The 22,432-nt window shown below is 37.2% G+C and overlaps 1 protein-coding gene across 4 annotated transcripts; it reads left to right on the top strand.

Moving 5' to 3' along the window:
- Positions 1-1,404: 1,404 nt before the first annotated feature.
- On the top strand, positions 1,405-10,283 carry Nep3 (Neprilysin 3). Of its 4 annotated transcripts, none has more exons than XM_043209952.2 (9): positions 1,405-1,772; positions 5,242-5,358; positions 5,933-6,095; positions 6,156-6,276; positions 6,329-6,643; positions 6,704-7,198; positions 7,429-8,258; positions 9,364-9,506; positions 9,651-10,283. In XM_043209952.2, exons 2-9 carry the CDS (start codon positions 5,242-5,244, stop codon positions 9,825-9,827), a joined length of 2,361 nt encoding a protein of 786 aa, XP_043065887.1. In that variant the 5' UTR covers positions 1,405-1,772; the 3' UTR covers positions 9,828-10,283. The 4 variants fall into 4 exon arrangements, with proteins under 4 accessions (XP_043065887.1, XP_043065886.1, XP_043065885.1 ...); XM_043209951.2 differs by having other exon boundaries at positions 1,405-1,867; XM_043209950.2 differs by lacking the exon at positions 1,405-1,772 and adding an exon at positions 4,722-4,892.
- Positions 10,284-22,432: the final 12,149 nt, after the last annotated feature.

Raw genomic sequence — 22,432 nt, 5'->3', positions numbered from 1 at the left:
TGGAAGCTTAGAATACATTATTGAAGCACGAAGAGCTATGATTTCTAGCATACCAAGTACATTTGAGACTCAACTGAACTAGGAGGCGACCGAGAAAAAGGAGGAGCGAGCCACCTCTCTTGGGAAAAAGCTTAATTGAGATATGAACAAGTACGAAAAGGGCATATGGAACACAGTCTCCCATGACTGTTGATTTTATTGTATGGATAATATAGATATTTTATGAAGAAATATTTTATTGATATTGTTTGGTCATTAATACTTTTCAATGCAGAGAAACAAAAAAGCAGAATTTAACCATTGCTCGTTATAATTTATTTATTTTGCAGGCAGATAAAACTGGGGTCAACAATTGTGATCATCCAGTTTATGGTGCTAAGCAGTGACTAATAATATGGACAGAGAGTGCGGTCCGACTAGACATACGCGAAGCTAAAGCTCTCGATAGCGAAGAGGGGGGCCCGACATAGTGATTGCGAGCTCTCTCAAAAATAGGCCCGTTGAAGTCGAGCGGCCGATAAAGAGTCGGCTTGCAACCAACTAAGGCGATATATCCATACGTTAGCTTAATATGTAAATAAACTATAACTTATACAGCGGCTGCTGCCTGACCCGACAGATATACTGATAGACTATTTAAGTCTAGAAAAAACAAATTGTTTTTCATATATTTATAGTTTTTATGTATGTATACATTTAAAAGAATATTTAAATTTAACCTTTTAAGAAAATCTTCCTAAAAGGATCGTTCTGTGAAATATACCGGTTAAGCGGACTTTACAAGCGTTTTTCTCCAAATCGTAGTTGTTTTTCTCAATCGAATAAAAAAAAATCAATAAATATTTAAAATTTTAATATTTTTAAATAAAATAAACAATTTATGATAATTAGATTTTTGTTTAAATTTGTTTTCCATTGGAATGGTTAAATGGGTCAAGCGCTTTAGTACTACAGTATCTAATTCCATTAAAAAACTAGTTATTTTTCCAACATATTTTGAATATTCCTTATATATAAATAAAAACATTGAACCAAAATGGGTAATAATAACATTAAAAGCTCTTTGTTATACGCTTATATGAATTATTAAAATGCACCATAGTCGGGCCTCAACACTAAAGACCGCCAGAAGTTAGATTATTTGAATAACTTCCATGCAAAACCGATAAAAATTCGCATAGATTTTAAGCTACTACCACTCTGGCAACATGGCGATTAGTACAGTGCTGCCACCTAATCAAAAGAGTCCTGCGCAGAAGGGCCTGAAGTGCCGAGCAATGTCAACCCTGGAATTGCCACCCCCAAGGAATACATCAACTAAGGGCTCGATTGTCTAGCCCCCCTATCACGCTCAGTTTATTGCTCTCTTCGAGAGTGTGTTCGTGTGTGTTTGTGTGTTCTTGGAGCTCTACTACGAGTGTAGTGTGTTATGATTTTTGGTCCAACCACCCGGGGAACTCGCAGATGGGAGAGGAAAAGCTAGTTGGAGTGCGATTGCCACTGATGCTGGAACTGGTCCCCGTCTCAGTGGCTCCGTTCGGTAAACCTATCCGAATCTCCGTCTGAGAACTTGAATCAGAAATAAAAAGAGGAAGCCAGCTAAAGAGCTGGTCCCAACCAAACGGTTTGTTTGTCCACCACTTCTGTTAACAAAATGCAGAACGAAACAAAGCAGTGACAGCAAGTGCGACCAGCTAAGAGAAGAAATTACCAAAGACGAAAAGAAAATAAATTAAAAGTGAAACTATTCGACGGAAGCAGGAGATTGAAAGGTAACGGAAACTGAAGCGGAAACGGAAAGCGGTCGCAGGCAGTTGGAAAAATAGCATTGCATTCTTTTGGGCGCACAAAGAAAATGAGCGCAAAGGTAGGCCAAGAGCATGTCTCTCTCCATGTTTGTGTGCCCCTTGTGTGTGTTGGCCGTTGTGCGTTGCGTGTATGTGTGATATCAACAATACCAGCTATGCGAGCCCCCAGAATTGAGTCAAAATTTTTTCCATGTGTAAATGCAACATAGCAACCACTCCCACTACGCCCGCCCGCCACCTAACGCCCCCCCATTTGTTATGGCCCTTGGTATACATAAATTGCAAGTGTCTAGAACTATAAATTAAGTTGGAGGACCTCCCGCCGATACTTGATTGACAACATATGTATGTTATACTTTTTTTGTATATTATGTACACTGGCCAAGTTAGTGGGTAATTGGTTTCGTCTGTCAACAGGGGTTGCATTATGAGGCAACATTGCCTTGAGAATTCCTTCTTGTCCTGCTTGCTTAAGGAATGATTGTATATTTATTTGTCAGATAAAATTTAAGTCATTTTAGATTTTATTTTTAAGCTCTACAAAGAGTTGTTTAAAGTTTGTAAAAATTGTACTTTATTGTGTGTTTTAAAAGTAAAACTTTATTTCTTGCTCCCCAAGTATTTCCTTTTTTATTCTTTATATTTTTTACCCCAGAAGTACTGCTTTTAATATTTTTAAGCTTTAAGAAACTTTTCCAACCAACCTTCCATGATCTTTAAACCTGAAGCCAAAGACTTTCGCTTTCCATGTTAAGGCAAAAATTAGACCCTTTCGTATGTACTCCCTTACTGATGTACTTATGAAGTCCAAACCCATGCCTATGTTCCAATTGAACGTCTGTTTGCATTCAACAATCCGCGAAATGTCATTCGGTGTCTGTGGGATAGTGGGCAGATGGTGTGGCGTGGGTGTGTGTTTACATTCAGCTGGAAATCGCTTTTGGCAAAAGCAAAATAAATAGACCGGCACAAAGGACGCAACCCGAAATTAATATCGAAAATAAGGCGCAAAAAAGAAAATTCCGAAACAAACTGCGCAACAGTTTTCACTTCAGCTGCAAAACCCAGAGCCCCCCAAAACCCCCCCAAAAAATTGAGCCTTTGCGCCCCGTGGATCGGATTGGCCATTTTGGTGGCATTGATGGTGATAAATGGAATGCTGACGAATTGTAAGCCAATACATCGCAAATAGGGTACAGTGAGTAGTGCCTATGGCGGATCTGCAGGAGGGAAGGAAAGATTAACTTAATTAATTAGGATTACTTTTACATAGACTTTGCTTAGACATAGACACATAGACCAAATATTATCTATATATCTGTTATTTTATTTTTAAAATTTTATATTTATAAATAAATATTCATACATATTTCTTAAATATATTTTCATTAGTTTTAATTTTTTTGGTTCCACATTTAGAAGCCTCATTAAAAACCTTTTAATATTCTCTCTGCTCATAAAACTAAAGCCTATCCATTGCTCTCCATATGTTGACCAAAAATTCCCCAGACGGCACAGTGGTTGGGCTTGTATGGAGCCATGATGTTGATGTTTTATCAGTATGAATCATTTACCAAATAACTAGGAAAATTCATATTATAATATTATTATATTATATAAAATTTTATATAAACATATAAATATAGACAACCATTTTCGAAATCTGCCATATAACTTATTCTTGACTTCATCTTAGGGAAATTGGTGGTAAACACAGGACACTATTAATTAACATTTACGAACTAGCATACTCTTTTTATTTTACTAAAATGTTCCGAAAATATTTATATACTTTGTATGTGTAAAGTATAAAAAATAAAGTATATACATAGGTACCTTTATGTAAAATGTTATTTTATAATTTATATTAAATTTATAAATTTTAGTGTGTAACACTACAGTGTAAACAAAATTCAAACAAACAAAGCAGTCTTAAAAAGCAAAGCAAAGCATAAAAAAACGTCTTGAAAGCATCGCAAAGTTTTGACAATCTTGTGAGCGGAACGATTTTCTCAGAAATAGCTCTAAAACAATTTTTTGTTTATTTATTTCCGATAAGACCGATAAGAATTTATTTCTCTTTATAGAAATATTTGCAAATATTTAGGATCGGAAAACTCGAGCTAAGCAAAAAATAACTCATGCGGGGCATCTAATCAATGTAAATTGCTTTGCGCTAATTGAATACATTCCTTTTTTGTTACTTTTCTTCTTCATTTATATTTGCCTTTATATGTTCCTCCATTTTCGCCCCCTCCTTCAGCATATCGTATCTATATCTCGCACTCACACAGCTTATAGTCAATCTATTTGTATACAATGCAAAACTATTCCATATAAACGTAGACGCTACACTACAGTGGGCTAATTTCGAAAGTAATTGAACGAAAAAGAGAGCTTATGTTGAATTTCATGTTGAATTTTATGCAGAAGGTATCTACTAAACATACGTATAGTATAATTACCTATCCTATATATAAATCCATATCTATGTATATAGATATAATTGGATTTAATTTATTTATTAAACAGTATTTTTTTAGACCTATTTAGTTAGAAGTTTTTCGGTTTTTTTTAAACTTTCTTTTTTAAAACAAAGTCTACATTTCAAAACAAAGTCTTATTTTTAGTAATATTTATAGTTTATTTATACTTTAAATATCAAAAAGTCTAATTATAATATTTGAAATAAGATCAATACTGTTTTTGTATTTGAAAACATACCTGGTATTACCCTATGCTTCGATATTTTCTCTAGATACATTTTTCTATTTCGATATTAATTGCTATTCTTATTTTTATTTTATAAAAAGTCCTTATTCATTTGTATTATGATAAGCATTTTTTGTGTGTTGCTCCACTGTACAGTGGATGGTGCCCCGGCAGGGCGATGCAGAATCGTTCCTCGTTCATTCGCTTTCCGTCGGTCATGGGCTGAACACGAAATAATTTCGGTCGCGTTTTTAGCTCGTTTTTTAGCCGAAAAGCCGAAAAGTAAATATTTTGTATCGGTATCTCGTGGTTTGATAGTGCTAAGGCACAAAAAATAATAAAATAACAATGTGGCTCGACGATTGCCATACGGTAGGACTGGCATAACAAATAGAGATAAAAATGAACAATAACAGATCAGTGATATCGTACATTATCTTTTTTCCATCAAGTTACAACAATTGCTGTAAAGCTTGAGATGCAAATTTGGTTTTGTTTACTCAAATATTTCCATCAGAATTTATCTCTTTTTTGAAAACCAAAACATCCTAGGGTTAAGTCAATGTTTATTTATAAATGCCGTCTGTGTATCCACAAGATACTCTTTTGTCGTGCGGGTCTTATCAGATTCCAAAAATAAAAGTCCGAGTGCACTGGAGTCTCCCTAGGAGTATATTTAAGTCTTCAATTTCTCAAAAAGATCTTTTCGAATCCCTTGCAGATGACACGCTACAAGCAGACCGAATTCACGGAAGACGATTCCAGCTCAATTGGCGGAATCCAACTCAACGAGGCGACCGGCCACACTGGCATGCAGATACGCTATCACACCGCACGAGTGAGTATCCAATTTAGGTAGTTGGGTAGCTGGATAACTGAGTATCCCCACCACCCACACGAGACCTCAGAATAAAAAATATAAATAAAAGTTTCTATGGAAAAGATACTGGAGCCTTTGTGGCAATGACCTAAAAAATAAGGCCAGAGCAGACAATTTTCTTATTTGTTCTGAAGGTCATCAGTTGACAGTGAAAAGACTGTCACTGAATGGATGTGGTGGGGTGAATACACTTCCATATGCCAGAGATAAGTAGTCGTGATGGTTAGATCATTTGGATAGGATTACAAATAAATTGAAAAGATTTTAAAGCATATTTAGAAGTCACACTCGAGGTGGGAAAAATGTGTGAAATGTCTTTAGATGCTACTGATTTAGGTATGCGAGATATTTTCCTCTGCATCTTGTACATTGTATCTTTCGCTCTGCCGGCTATGTATCTCTCGGGTTTGAACTCGTTTGAACTGCCGGCAATTGCTTGCGAATTGTTTACACAACACATGCCACTGGGGAAAGATTTATGTTTACTCGGCTGATTGTTAAATAATGGAATAATATTCTTTTTTGTTTGCAGGCCACATGGAACTGGCGTTCAAGGAACAAGACGGAGAAATGGCTGCTCATCACGACCTTTGCTATGGCCATTATGATCTTCACTCTACTGATTGTCCTTTTCGCAGATGGAGGGACTGGGGATCAGAAGAAGCATGTCCTTCATGTGCAGCCACACCAGAAGGGTATTTTCATGAATTTATTACAAAATATTACAAAATATTAACATCTAATATCTATGTTAGAGTGTCCTTCTGGCAACGAGCTTCCCTGCCTCAACGAGCATTGCATTTTCGCCTCCAGTGAGATTCTCAAGTCCATTGATGTCACTGTGGATCCCTGCGATGATTTCTACGGCTATGCTTGGTAACTATTGGCTTAACTATTTTGATTTCTCAGCTAAACTTTGTCCTTAAAGCAATCAGTGGATCAAAAACAATCCCATCCCTGAGGGGAAATCAACTTGGGGAACATTTGGCAAGCTGGAGCAGATGAATCAACTCATAATCCGTAATGTTTTGGAGAAACCGGCCGACAGTTTCAAGTCAGATGCCGAGCGAAAGGCCAAAATCTACTATGAATCCTGCCTGGATGCAGACGAGCATATGGAGAAATTGGGGGCCAAGCCCATGAATGATTTGCTGCTCAAGATTGGAGGCTGGAACGTGACAAAAAGCGGCTACAATATCACCAATTGGTCAATGGGTCAAACCCTCAAGATTTTGCACAATAGGTTAGAATAGGTTTGAGTCTTTAGAATTCACCCCTTTGACCCACTTTTCCTTTATTTCAGATACAATTTCAACTGCCTGTTCAGCTGGGCCATTGGCGAGGACGACAAGAACTCCTCCCGCCACGTTATCCAGATTGACCAGGGAGGCCTGACCCTTCCCACCGCTGACTACTACAACAACAAGACCGAGAACCATCGCAAAGTGCTCAACGAGTACATCGAATACATGACCAAAGTCTGCGTTCTGTTGGGAGCCAACGAAACCGAGGCCCGTGCCCAAATGGTGGGCGTGATCAACTTTGAGAAGAAGCTGGCCAACATCACCATTCCGCAGGAGGATCGCCGAAACGAGGAGGCCATGTACCACTCGATGACGCTGCGGCAGCTGGCCAAGTTGGCTCCGTTCCTCAACTGGACTGCGCACTTCGACGATGCCATGAAAATGGTGGGACAGCGGGTAACCGACGAGGAGGTAGTCGTGGTCTATGCTCCTGATTTCCTAAAGAATCTTTCGGATATTATTCTGAAAATGGAAAAAACCGATGAGGGGAAGATGTAAGTACTTTTTAAACTCATAAATCAGAAAAATTATGGATTTTTAAAAAATTTTTTGAAATAGAGTCAGACCGGGTATTTTATAGTCCAGAATCTCGAATATTTTAAAAACTTTATTTGAAAACTTGTAAAAAGAGTATGTTATGTGGTATGATGTACCTGAGAATCTTGACTGCAAGTACCTGGTATCTTATATAAAATCCCTATTAAGCATTTCATTATTTTTCCAGCACCCTCAACAACTATCTTATTTGGCAGGCGGTTCGAACCCTAACCAGTTGCCTATCGAAACCCTTCCGGGACGCCTACAAGGGAGTGCGAAAGGCCCTCATGGGCTCCGATGGCGGGGAGGAAATCTGGAGATATTGCGTATCCGACACCAACAACGTGGTGGGATTCGCCGTTGGTGCCATCTTTGTGCGTCAGGCTTTTCATGGGGAGTCCAAGCCGGCAGCCGAGCAAATGATTGGTGAAATCCGGGACGCCTTCAAGCGGAACCTCCAGAACCTCACCTGGGTGGACAAACAGACGCGGGAACGGGCCATCGAGAAGGCCAATGAGATCTCCGACATGATTGGCTTTCCCGACTACATCCTTGACCCCACTGAGCTGGATAAGAAGTACGCCGAGCTGAACATCACGGCCAATGCCTATTTCGAGAACAACATCCAGGTGGCGATCTACAACTTGAAGAGCAACCTGAAGCGTCTGGACCAGCCGGTCAACAAGACGAACTGGGGCATGACTCCCCAGACCGTGAATGCCTATTACACGCCGACCAAGAACCAAATAGTGTTTCCCGCTGGTATCCTCCAGACGCCCTTCTTCGACATAAACAACCCCAAGAGCCTGAACTTCGGGGCTATGGGCGTGGTAATGGGCCACGAACTGACACACGCCTTCGACGACCAGGGAAGGGAGTACGACAAGTTCGGAAACATCAACCGCTGGTGGGACGCGAAGAGCATTGAGCGCTTCAACGAGAAGTCCGAGTGCATAGCCCGCCAGTACAGTGGCTACAAGATGAACAAGCGGAACCTGAATGGCAAGCAGACATTGGGTGAGTAAGGGATGATAGCCACCTATCTTGTAAGGACACTATCGCTACTGGACTCAGATCAGTTGTATGAAGTACTACAGTGCGTATGAGAAATAATTATTTATGATATGCAGTGTGGTTACAATTCAAAACATCTCCCTATTCATTGTTCATATACAAAGATCATAAAATTCAATAGAATACTCCCCAAATGATTAAAGTCATCAAGCCAGTACCATGCCCGAGTAAAACCCGCCACTATATGAGTGATTGAATCCAATTCATGACGGCTCACAACAAACTCATTCAAACATATGAGTAGGCAATACAATCTCCGACAATACTAAAATTAGTTGAAAGTTTGGAGTCCTCCCAAATAATTTTATTTGTATTTTTTACTCCAGAGTGGTTGAGTCATACCATATCAAGCTTGTTAGCTCTTTATAGTGTGAGTTATAAAAATTCTTAGTAAGCTCCGTTATCAATATTCCATAATTAACTCTGAAAATTACTCTTATCCAGTGCTGGTACATTTTCAAGATATAATAAAACCTTTTATAGCCTATAGTAAAATATTAAAAGACATAAAAAGTCATTATCTATTTTGTAATAAGTTACTCAAATACCAGCATTAAATAACTTTGTGTTTTTCATACTCGAATATTACGGATGAATTCGAGACCAAGTTTGCTTCAGAACTTATCGTTACAGCTTGTTCATACACTAAGATCATGCCTTTTTAATGGAGTATGTATTAATCAAATAATTTAAAGTCATTGAACCAGTTCTCAAGCAAATGCCTGCCACCATATGAGTGATTGAATCCAATTAATGACGGCTCACAATGAGTTGGTTCGAACACATGATCCGACGTTACAATTCGTCTACTGAAATTATTTGTATTTGAATTTATTTTTAAGAATAATTGAGCTAAACTTAATCATACTCATAAGAATTCTATACCAAAAGTTATGCATATTCTTTATGATAAGTATTCCACATTCCATTATGAGCTTCTGAATATTACTCATACGCAGTGTATAGCTTTTTAAATATGATCCAATTTTTATATTCAGTACAACAGACAACTTCATATTATTCTGTTATTAAAATATTCAAAAAATAGGAGAAAACATAGCAGACAATGGCGGCCTCAAGGCGGCCTATCACGCCTACCTGCGAACCAAGAGCGAGAAGGAGGCGGATATTTTGAAGTTGCCAGGATTGAATCTTACGCACTCGCAGCTATTCTTCGTATCCTTTGCCCAGGTGAGTAAGATGGAGAGGAGGAAGGACCGAAAAAACACACTGAGATATCCTTATTTTAGTGTGTGTTTTCGGAAAAGTTTGAGGTCATTTTAAGAATACTAAAAACTCAATATAAAAAAACGTTAATATTGCTTCGTATTACAGGTCTGGTGTTCCAGCACCACTGAAGAAACGAACCTTCTGCAAATGGAAAAGGACCCCCACTCGCCGTCGCAGTTCCGCGTGATCGGGACACTCTCGAATATGAAGGAGTTCGCTGAGGTCTTTCAGTGCCAGGCCGGGAAGCGAATGAATCCCACCGACAAGTGCGAGGTGTGGTAAAGGGAGATGCCAAGGTCACAAGGTCGAAAGGTCACATGATCTCAACAAGATTTAAAGCCAAAAAGAAACAAAAGAAAGAAGATAAATCTAAAAACCAAAGTGACATCCTGGACTGGAAAACTGTCTTTATCAAGGTCCTGTACATCCCGAATCCGGGATTTTAGTATATTTTTATTTATAAGTTACCTTTTATGTCTTTTTGTATTGTTTTCTCCCCCTTGTTTGGGTATTTTACGGAGATACCAACCGTCAGTCACTGTGCCTATGAAATTTATAGAAACTGACGATAAATTCCAGGCTCAGGCCTAAAGATCCCTGAGCTAAATAGTCATATATAGTCAGAGTCTGACCGATATATATATATATAAATATATACATAGATAACGATAACTGTAACTTAGCTATTTGTAGAACTATTAATGTATATTGTATTATAAAGATACAAACAAAAAGAAAGATAAAGAAATCAGAAACCAAAGAAATCGCGTCCCTATAACTTCGACCCAAGGCCAAATAATGTGATCAGCTGGTTCTGTGCTGTGTTTAAGTTTTTTTTTGTACTTGTATTCCCCACAATTATGATCTATACCGAATTTGTCATGAAACGGAGTCAGAGTCATCCCCAAGCACAAGAAAATTTAAAACAAGAAAGGAAAGCTAACTTCGGGCGGAGCCGAAGTTTATATACCCTTGCAGTTAAAACCGGATATATATCGCAAACATCGGATATAGTTGGCCGATCCTTATGAGAATAGGAATATATAATCCAATTTATTACAATACAAAATCTAAAAAAAATCCCAAACTTCTATCTTCAAAAATACGAAAGTTGATATTTCTACCAAGTACCATTTCCGATCGTTCAGTTATATGGCAGCTATAGGATATAGTCGGCCGATCCTAATGAAATTTGGTAGGTCAGATCAACTGACCAAATATATAATCTGTACCAAGTTCCAGCTTTCTATCTTCAAAAACACGAAAGTTGGGTCATTTCCGATCGTTCAGTTATATGGAAGCTATAGGATATAGTCGGCCGATCCTTACGAAATTTGGCATGTCGCCAAAATTTTGCCAAAAATAGCTCTCATGTCAAATTTGAACTCTCTAACTCTAAAAACACCAAAGTTATACCATTTCCGATCAATCAGTTATATGGCAGCTATAGGATATAGTCGGCCGATCCGGGCCGTTCCGACTTATATACTGCGTGCAAAGGAAAGAAGGGTGTGTGCAAAGTTTCAAGACGATAGCTTTAAAACTGAGAGACTAGTTCGCGTAGAAACAGACAGACAGACGGACAGACAGACGGACAGACAGACGGACAGACGGACAGACGGACAGACGGACAGACGGACATGCTCATATCAACTCAGGAGGTGATCCTGATCAAGAATATATATACTTTATAGGGTCGGAGATGTCTCCTTCACTGCGTTGCACACTTTTGACCAAAATTATAATACCCTCTGCAAGGGTATAAAAATGTAAGTGCCTGACACTGTTGTTCTTTGAAAAGGTTTTCTTTGAGAAATTGAAGACATGGACTTGGGTCTGGGAAGTTTTGGATATGGGACATAGCTAGGCAGTGTGAAAGAGATAGAGACAGCGACTTAGAGTGAGAGGGCGAAAAAAAAAGAGACAGAAGAGCGCGAGCGAGAAAGTGTAATGAATTGAAAAGGCATGTGTTTTTTTTGTTAAATAAGTTTTTGTACCTACCTATATGTTGAGAGGAATATATATATTTTTTAAGCTATTTGTTGTTTTAGTGTTAGTTGAATTTTTGATTTACTGTTGAAGGAACAGCTGGAATGCAAAGCACACCAATAAACAAGTTACTTCTCAAAATGTATCGAGGTTCTAGAAAAATAGTTTTAAATGAGTTTTCTTTTGGAACGAAAGAAAAACATATCAGAGATCCATCAGAGCAAACACCAAATAGGTATATCACGGAACTAGACCCCGTAAAAGTATAACAAAAAGGTGTAATTCAGGCATTTATATATATACCTGTGGAATCTATCTCAAGTCGGAGCACAAACAAAAACAAATAATAATCATAATGTTGTCATACTAAGCCAAAATGGTTATTTGGTTCCTCAACTCTCGACTCCATATTATAAAGTAATACAAAATATACATATATACTTGTACGACTAATGCATTTAACTTTGGTTATCCCTTCGGTTCGGTTCTCTCGAATTCTTCGTTTCGAAAATATCAAGCGAGTCTTTTGTATTCTATGTGTGTACTATATGTATATCTGTAATAGCTGAAGGTAACACGGAAACAAAACAAAATATATTATATATATTAACTAATAATATACAAAACTAACTTATACATTAACTGAATGTTTAAAAACGAGTTATTTTTATTGTCTATGGCAGGAGTGTATGCTTGGATGAGTACATTTCCGACAAATTGAAAATAAAATCAACAATAACTGTGACTTTCAAAGCTATACTTTTTTGGAGGGCTTTTCAATTGTTACTTTACGATGCGGTGGTTTAATATACATATACTAATATACTCATACATATAATATGTTTTCCCAATGGGTATATATTACCAATCAATTCAAGCCTGTGTATTTTTGTTTGAGGAGGGGTGGTATATGTACATATACTAGTCCGTTTGTTTGTCTTCTGAGCTTTTGGATTACTCTTTCAATCCGTAATAAGTAATTTTTGCAGAAAACAATTTATAATAAACTATAACAAGAAAGGAAAGCTAACTTCGGGCGGAGCCGAAGTTTATATACCCTTGCAGTTAAAACCGGATATATATCGCAAACATCGGATATAGTTGGCCGATCCTTATAAGAATATGATAATATAACCCAATTTATTATAATACAAAACCTAAAAATGTCCCAAACTTCTATCTTCAAAAACACGAAAGTTGGGTCATTTCCGATCGTTCAGTTATATGGCAGCTATAGGATATAGTCGGCCGATCCTAATGAAATTTGGTAGGTTGGATCAACTAACCAAAAATAGAATCTGTACTAAATTCCACCGTTCTATCTTCAAAAACAGGAAAGTTGGGTCATTTCCGATCGTTCAGTTATATGGCAGCTATAGGATATAGTCTGCCGATCCTTATGAAATTTGGCATGTCGTAATGTTTTGCCAAAAACTGCTCTCATGTCTAATTTGAACTCTCTAACTTTAAAAACGTCAAAGTTATACCATTTCCGATCAATCAGTTATATGGCAGCTATAGGATATAGTCGGCCGATCCGGGCCGTTCCGACTTATATACTGCGTGCAAAGCAAAGAAGGGTGTGTGCAAAGTTTCAAGTCGATAGCTTCAAAACTGAGAGACTAGTTTGCGTAGAAACAGACAGACGGACAGACGGACATGCTCATATCAACTCAGGAGGTGATCCTGATCAAAAATATATATACTTTATAGGGTCGGAGATGTCTCCTTCACTGCGTTGCACACTTTTGGACAAAATTATAATACCCTCTGCAAGGGTATAAAAACATTGCTTTAAATTTTACAGCCGCTTTTAAGAACAAGTTTAGAAACAAGAAGTAAGAAACCTCTTTACAGTTAAAAAATAAACATAACATAATAGATAACATAAAAAATAACCACCAGCCATCTCTCCTGGGGGAGATTCAGTTATAACATCGAAAATTTTAACCTAGAAACATATGGAAGATTTAGCATGATATTGTCTTGATACTTTCAACATTTCAAGAAAGAATGGATAGATGGATGTTTATTGGAGAAAGCTAATTATTTGATGAGATTAGTGCCTTCCTAGGTAAAGGCACCTACCTAAACCGTCACCTAAAACGGTTTCTCTAAGATATCATAAAAGTCTAGGAAACCATCTATTTTCGAGCTAGCTCAAAGTTTTAGTTTCGATCCAACCTTTGACTTTTTAAGGATCAGCTATCTTTACTCTACTTCTACTGAATAACTAAACTATTAAGATACTTAGCATTCATAACCAATTATTAGGTATGGGTTTATATTAGCCCATAACTAATAATTATAAATAATTTATATTATAATATTATGGGATTATAGTATATTAAAACAAAAACTAGTGTAGTTTCTGGAACTGGAGTATCGGGTAACTCTTATTGCCTCTTTCTTGCGAATCTTTTACAAAAATCTGCACCAATACAATATTTTTTTTACTCACAATTAAACAATTTGATAAACTTTTTCAGTTTCATTAAGTTTTAAACACGCTTTAAACGCATTCCCTAGTTTTGTCCTTAGTGTCCTCAGTATCAAATTCCTTAGTTCAATTTGCCTGGTGCAGCATAATTTAAGTAAATTATTTTCGAAGAAAGTTTAAGCGAAATGTTGTGCAAACCCTTTTAGGAGAAAATCCTTGCCTTTGACAAGCAGCAGCTAACTGGACAAAAAATGCCTGAAATTGAGCCAGAACACGGAGGCTCTTAAAGTTGTCGAACTTTGACTTTATGACAAAGTTCTAATAAACTTTTCGCTGTTGCTTCGCACAGCCCAGCCCCAGCACACCCAGACACACACCAGGAGTGTGTGTATAAAGGCAGGTATATGGGAGAAATGCCAGCAAATTGCTTACATAATAAATAATAATAATAGCGTGCGATTTTTGGCGCAATTTAAATTTATTTATGGCACTTGTTTGTTCGCATGTCATGAGCAAGTTTTGGCCAGACATTTTTGCGCCCACAGAGCATCGACATAAGGACACAGACACACACAGATACAAACACAGACGCATAAAGGGGGTTAATATGAAGGTTGGGGAGGGGAGGTCACAGGTTAGAGACAGAGGTTGTACCTGGTCCTTTTTTCGGCGGATTTGCCTATTTTTATCATTGCGGCTGATCCTGGGATGTTGCCTGGCAACTTGTGCGCCAAAAGCATTTAATCTGCTTAGTGGAAGCGATGTCGACTCATAAATCCTGCTTGTGGCATTGCCGCACAGCCTCCTGGATGTCCTCGACCCGTCTTATCAGTGCGGGGGTCTTTCCCTCCCTCTCCCTCCTCCCACCACTCTAAGGACTCTGGCTATGAAAATGCGAATAAAGTTGAAGATGGGCTGCTTAAATGGCAATTAGGCATAGGAGGCACTTACTGACAGTTTTCCTTCGCTTTTTTTGGCCACAAGATGATGTCATCAGGGTTTCGGGGTTTTCTGGGTTTCAGGGGCTAATTAATGCAATCAAGGCCAAAATGAGAACAAAAACAAGAAAGGAAAGCTAACTTCGGGCGGAGCCGAAGTTTATATACCCTTGCAGTTAAAACCGGATATATATCGCAAACATCGGATATAGTTGGCCGATCCTTATGAATACATCATAAAAAAAATCTAAAAAAAGTCCCAAGCTTCTATCTTCAAAAATAAGAAAGTTGATATTTCTACCAAGTACCATTTCCGATCGTTCAGTTATATGGCATCTATAGGATATAGTCGGCCGATCCTAATGAACGATCCTAATTTGGTAGGTTGGATAAACTGTTCAAAAATATAATCTGTACCAAGTTTCAGCTTTCTATCTTCAAAAACACGAAAGTTGGGGCATTTCCGATCGTTCAGTTATATGGCAGCTATAAGATATAGTCGGCCGATCCTTATGAAATTTGGCATGTCGTAATGGTTTGCTTAAAATAGCTCTCGTGTGACATTTGAACTCTGTAACTCTAAAAACACCGCAGTTATACCATTTCCGATCAATCAGTTATATGGCAGCTATAGGATATAGTCGGCCGATCCGGGCCGTTCCGACTTATATACTGCGTGCAAAGGAAAGAAGGGTGTGTGCAAAGTTTCAAGACGATAGCTTCAAAACTGAGAGACTAGTTCGCGTAGAAACGGACAGACAGACAGACGGACAGACGGACAGACGGACAGACGGACATGCTCATATCAACTCAGGAGGTGATCCTGATCAAGAATATATATACTTTATAGGGTCGGAGATGTCTCCTTCACTGCGTTGCACACTTTTGACCAAAATTATAATACCCTCTGCAAGGGTATAACAATACAAATATACAGGCCTCTATATATTGTATTAGAAAAGTGACAAAGTCCACACAAGAGTAACATTTTGTAAAATAACACATTACAAAATTTAAATTTTTTCAACCAAAAAAATATGAAGTAAATTAAAAATAAAAAAGTATTATTATATTTAACTAAAATATTAAATTAGGGTAAAATTTGAAATCTTTTGTTCGTTGTATTTATTTGAATTATGTTTTAAGCAGAGACTAAGGAGAACCACTGCCCTTTAATATTTTTTATACCCTTGCAGAGGGTATTATAATTTTGGTCAAAAGTGAAGGAACGCAGTGAAGGAGACATCTCCGACCCTATAAAGTATATATATTCTTGATCAGGATCACCTCCTGAGTTGATATGAGCATGTCCGTCTGTCCGTCTGTCTGTCTGTCTGTCCGTCTGTCTGTTTCTATGCAAACTAGTCTCTCAGTTTTAAAGCTATCGTCTTGAAACTTTGCACACACCCTTCTTTTCTTTGCACGCAGTATATAAGTCGGAACGGTCCGGATCGGCCGACTATATCCTATAGCTGCCATATAACTGATTGATCGGAAATGGTATAACTTTGGTGTTTTTGAAGTTAGAGAGTTCAAATTTTACAGGAAATCTATTTTTGGCAAAATAATACGACATGCCAAATTTCATAAGGATCGGCCGACTATATCCTATAGCTGCCATATAACTGAACGATCGGAAATGACCCAACTTTCGTGTTTTTGAAGATAGAAAGCTGGAATTTAGTACAGACTCAATTTTTGGTCAGTTGATCCAACCTACCAAATTTCATTAGGATCGGCCGACTATATCCTATAGCTGCCATATAACTGAACGATCGGAAATGACCCAACTTTTGTGTTTTTGAAGATAGAAAGCTGGAACTTGGTACAGATTATATTTTGATCCATCCTACCAAATTTCATAAGGATCGGCCAACTATATCCTATAGCTGCCATATAACTGTACGATCGGAAATGACCCATCTTTGACCCAACTCGTGTTTTTGAAGATAGAAAGCTGGAACTTGGTACAGATTATATATTTGGTCAGTTGATCCGACCAACCAAATTTCATTAGGATCGGCCGACTATATCCTATAGCTGCCATATAACTGAACGATCGGAAATGGTACTTGGTAGAAATATCAACTTTCGTATTTTTGAAGATAGAAGTTTGGGACTTTTTTTAGATTTTGTATTGTAATAAATTGGATTATATTTTCCTATTCCCATAAGGATCGGCCAACTATATCCGATGTTTGCGATATATATCCGGTTTTAACTGCAAGGGTATATAAACTTCGGCTCCGCCCGAAGTTAGCTTTCCTTTCTTGTTTGAAATGATCTTAGTCCTAAGAACATTAAATGCAATTAAATTTATTTTCTAACTCGCTGAATGAATGAATTAAAGTTCCAAGTGGACTAAATGCTAACAAAATATTAAACTTGAATTGTTTTGAAAGTTTGTGGATTCCATTGGCGGTTAAAATGATTAATGGACGAAGATGCAGACAAAGCACGGCCATTGAGTCGCAATGAGTGTAAATGCAATTATTATTATTATTATTCGTTGTTTATTATGTAGGCAAGTGTGAGAGGGTGGGTGGGCTGTTAAATATGCATATGTCCGGTGTGTGCGGACACGCCCACTGTGGCAGCCACCGCCCACCTCTCAACGCCCACAACCACTCAGCCATTCATTTGCTCGTTCGTTTATTTATGTTAATTTAAATCAACATGCAAAAATTAGCACATGACACACAAGGAGGCACAACACACAACCGGGCGCCGGGATGGGGCGAGTTTTGTGCATTTGTGGCATGGCTCAAAAACATTTAATTTATTTAATTACTTGCCCCTTAATTTACATATTTAAATGAATTGCCTCGAAAGCCAAGGCCTGTGCTCTGTGTTTGTGGGCGAGTGGGTGCCAAAGTTGGCTAATAACTTGATGACACGCCGTTTCTGGTTCGGGGCACTTTCAGGGGGTAATCCTTTTGTCCTGCTGAATTTTCGACTCCCGTAAGCAGTTTTAACCGGGCCATTGATTGATTGGCTCTGCTTTGGTTTTTTTAATATTTAAACTTATAGTTTTAGTTGTATAATTGTAGGTTTATTTAACAACAAATTTCCAAGTCTTCAAAGAGACTGTTTTTTTTTATATTTCTATTATATTATTTATTATTAAATATTTTATAGTTTATATTGAAAAATACATTAATGTCGGATTGAATATACATGTGACGAGTTGCCTGCCTTGGCGTGAGCAAGGAAACTATATAAAGCCAAAAAATTAAAAATGTTGTATGTCTAATTAAACCAAACGAAAGGTATTGTTTTAGTTTATAATAGTTGTTTAATGAGAGACTAGTATAAGAAGCAGACAGACAGACGAATACACGTATAGACGGACATGTTTATATCAACTCAGGAGGTGATCCTTATAAAGAATATTAAGATCCTCAGAAGAATTTCTAGGGTCCAAAAGGTCTATATATATCGCATGTATCGGATATAGCTGGCCCATCTTAATGAGAATTTTATTATAAAACTAATTTTTTAGAATACAAAATTACAAAAAATTAGAATACAAGAAGTCCCAAGCTTCTATCTTTAAAAATAGCAACGTTGGGTCATTTCCGATCATTCAGTTATAAGGCAGCTATAGGCATACTATAGTATGTAGTCAGCCCATCCCAGCCGTTCCAACTACATACTTACATATATACTCAAAGGTGCACGTTCAAAGGTGCAAAGTTTCAACATAATATCTTTAAAACTGAGAGACTATTACGCGTATAAACAGACAGACATGCTTATATCAATTCAGAAGGTGGTGTTGATACAGAATATATATACACTTTATAGTGTTAAAAATGTCTCCTTCACAGCGGAAATGTATCCCTAATTTTCCACAATTCTAAATATTTCTAATTTCTATTAGAAATATTCTAATTTCTAATTCAATTCTAATTTCCCGTCTAAATTATACCCAGTACTCATCTCTTCCACACACAATTTAAATTATCTTAAAAGTTGAAGCTTTAACGGTATGGATTCTCAGCAAACAATTTTTATACCCTTGCAGAGGGTATTATAATTTCGGTCAAAAGTGTGGAACGAGTGAAGGAGACATCTCCGACCCTATAGGTAAAGTATATATATTCTTGATCAGGATCTCCTCCTGAGTTGATATGAGCATGTCCGTCTGTCCGTCTGTCTGTCCGTCTGTCTGTCCGTCTGTCTGTCCGTCTGTCTGTCCGTCTGTCTGTTTCTACGCGAACTAGTCTCTCAGTTTTATAGCTATCGTCTTGAAACTTTGCACACACCCTTCTTTCCTTTGCACGCAGTATATAAGTCGGAACGGCCCGGATCGGCCGACTATATCCTATAGCTGCCATATAACTGATTGATCGGAAATTGTATAACTTTGACGTTTTTAAAGTTACAGAGTTCAAATTTGACATGAGTGCTATTTTTGGCAAAACATTACGACATGCCAAATTTCATAACGATCGGCCGACTATATCTTATAGCTGCCATATAACTGAACGATCGGAAATGGTTTTTGGTAGAAATACCACTTTTGGTGTTTTTGAAGATAGAAGCTTGAGACTTTTTTTAGATTTTGTATTGTAATAAATTGGAATATATATTCATATTTCCATAAGGATCGGCCAACTATATCCGATGTTTGCGATATATATCCGGTTTAAACTGCAAGGGTATATAAACTTCGGCTCCGCCCGAAGTTAGCTTTCCTTTCTTGTTTTTGCATACTGTTGCTCTTGGACAAAACAAAAATAAAAAAACTACGGCCGTACCACCGATTCAGATGGGAAGCAGACTAAAAAGTCTATAACTCCCCTAAAACTTATCCGATTTTGCTTCACTTTGATTTGTAGATGAAGATTAGCCATTGAAACAGTTTGGCATCAAAAAATTTTCCAAGAACATTAAAGAACTGGTACTTACACCAGATTTCTGTTTTGGGCGCGTGCCAGTGGGCGTGAAAAAATGCTGACACAAACTAGATCTGCGCGGATATCTTACTATCCCAAGTTCCAAATCTGATAGTTCTATCTCTTATAGTCTTGATCCACGTGTTCAATATGTTAGACCGTTTGTATGGGAAAAGGTATAATTATGGGTATATCTCCTGCAAAATTCGGCCCATTTGGATGAAATTTCTTTCTCAGATATATATTAACTATAGAAATAGTTTTGCATTAAAAGTACTCAAAAATAGCATTCAGTACTTGCGCTACAAAATTTTCCGATTTGTGAAACGACTTCAATGTGACGACTATAATACCCCTTTTACTCTACAAGTGTCGGGTATAATAATAAAAGTGAGAGCTTCCTAGATCGAAGAGGAAGGTATATTTAAGGAAAAACTATAAATATAAGGACCCAATAACACGAAAGGAAACCCTTGCACTTAAAACCGGATGCTTATCGCAAACATCGTATGGTTGGCCGATCCTTATGAGATATTATAATATAAACCATTTATTACATTCGTAATTTAATTATTTATTATTAATTATTTAATTTTTTTTATTTATAAAAGAATTCTTACAATGGGCAAGGCAAAGGTTACAGTCGACAAAGGGATTAGTCAGGGAAGCTATCTTAACCCAATTCAGTTAAACCTTTACACACTTGAACTTCATAATCTAAGAAACGATTATAGTACTCTTTTCCAATACGCGGACGATTTTTTTTAAGTCTGTTATGATAAGAATTTATCGTTGTCTGAAACTAAATTCGAGCAGAAAGTTAATTTCTTTATTCTTCTAATCAGCCACTATTAATTTCAACCATAGAAGAAGAAATTTAAATGTTCAGTTTAATAATATCACCTTAAATAATGTGAATAACGTCAACTATTTGGGTAGAATTATAAGTGTTAAAAACTCTTCTGTTCCACACATTAAAAAAACGATTTTGAAACCAAACCAAACAAATATGTTTCTCCAAATGCTTGATGGTTGTCTCTTCGGAGGTCATCCCAGTAAATCCCTTCTCCTATAAAGACGTTATTAGACCTAGGTTTGGGTATGCCTGTATATCATAAATTCCCACGCAAACTTTTCCCATTTTCTTTTTAAATCAACTCGAGTTAAAATTATTTTTCATCTCGCTGCTGAACTCCCACCCATTTACAGAATTGAATTTACCACAGCTAAAGAGTTAGCCAAATCCTTCGCGTACAGAGTTCCAACTGCTTCACTCTTACCTCTTTCATACTCATAAACTAACACAAGTTTTAGTAGAATCTATACTTAATAAAAAAACATTTTTAATCATATTGCTCTTATCAACCCTATTTTTACTTTCCATCAAAAATGATTTTTAGACACGATTTTTTATACCCTTGCAGAGGGTATTATAATTTTGTCCAAAAGTGTGCAACGCAGTGAAGGAGACATCTCCGACCCTATAAAGTATATATATTCTTGATCAGGATCACCTCCTGAGTTGATATGAGCATGTCCGTCTGTCCGTCTGTCTGTTTCTACGCAAACTAGTCTCTCAGTTTTAGAGCTATCGTCTTGAAATTTTGCACACACCCTTCTTTCCTTTGCACGCAGTATATAAGTCGGAACGGCCGGGATCGGCCGACTATATCCTATAGCTGCCATATAACTGATTGATCGGAAATGGTATAACTTTGGTGTTTTTAGAGTTAGAGAGTTCAAATTTTACAGGAAATCTATTTTTGGCAAAATAATACGACATGCCAAATTTCATAAGGATCGGCCGACTATATCCTATAGCTGCCATATAACTGAACGATCGGAAATGACCCAACTTTCGTGTTTTTGAAGATAGAAAGCTGGAACTTGGTACAGATTATATTTTGATCCATCCTACCAAATTTCATAAGGATCGGCCAACTATATCCGATGTTTGCGATATATATCCGGTTTTAGCTGCAAGGGTATATAAACTTCGGCTCCGCCCGAAGTTAGCTTTCCTTTCTTGTTTTAAAGGTATCTCCGTTTTCAAAAATCAAGCTAATGAAGTCATTATTTTTACTTTATTTAATGAAAAATTGAACATGGATGAATTATATGAACATGGAAATTTTCTACACGAACGGTTTGGTTTCAAATACAGTTGATAGTTTCTATACTAACAAAAAGCTGTCGTCTATGACCACTAAAGCTTTGGAAAGACCAATTGATTTTGCGATTTCCAACTGCTCTTCAAAGATAAACATGTTGACGGATAGCCTTGGCGCTATTCAAACTCTTAAAAATAACAGCTCCAACAATTATATTGACCGAATATATATACCAAAATATAAAATTGTACTAGACTATCAAAAGTAGTAGTTCAGCACATACCCAGCCATGCAAACATTTGGGAAAACAAAATAGCTGACTGAGAAGCAAAGAATGCTTGCCTACACGGCTCCTTTTTATATGTTAGATGGACATAAAATGATGCGATCAACTCTGTATTTAATATAGATATGATTGGGAAAGACATTATAAGGTATTCTCTATGGAGCGTAATAAAGGCTACTCAAACATTTGGCCTTTCATCACCAAAAAGCCCTGGTTTTATAT

This window comes from Drosophila bipectinata, chromosome XL, assembly GCF_030179905.1.
Source record: "Drosophila bipectinata strain 14024-0381.07 chromosome XL, DbipHiC1v2, whole genome shotgun sequence".
NCBI classification, from domain to species: Eukaryota; Metazoa; Arthropoda; class Insecta; order Diptera; family Drosophilidae; genus Drosophila; species Drosophila bipectinata.
The sequence above is the reverse complement of the archived record's forward strand: the minus strand, read 5'-3'. Positions and strand labels throughout refer to the sequence as shown.

Excerpts from the sequence above, each read along its gene's own strand:
- Nep3 (XM_043209950.2), top strand. The coding sequence starts at position 4,869 with ATGTGGCTCGACGATTGCCATACG. Across the intron at positions 6,277-6,328 it reads GATTTCTACGGCTATGCTTG|CAATCAGTGGATCAAAAACA; the intron begins GTAACTATTGGC and ends TTGTCCTTAAAG. Across the intron at positions 7,199-7,428 it reads AAAACCGATGAGGGGAAGAT|CACCCTCAACAACTATCTTA; the intron begins GTAAGTACTTTT and ends TTATTTTTCCAG.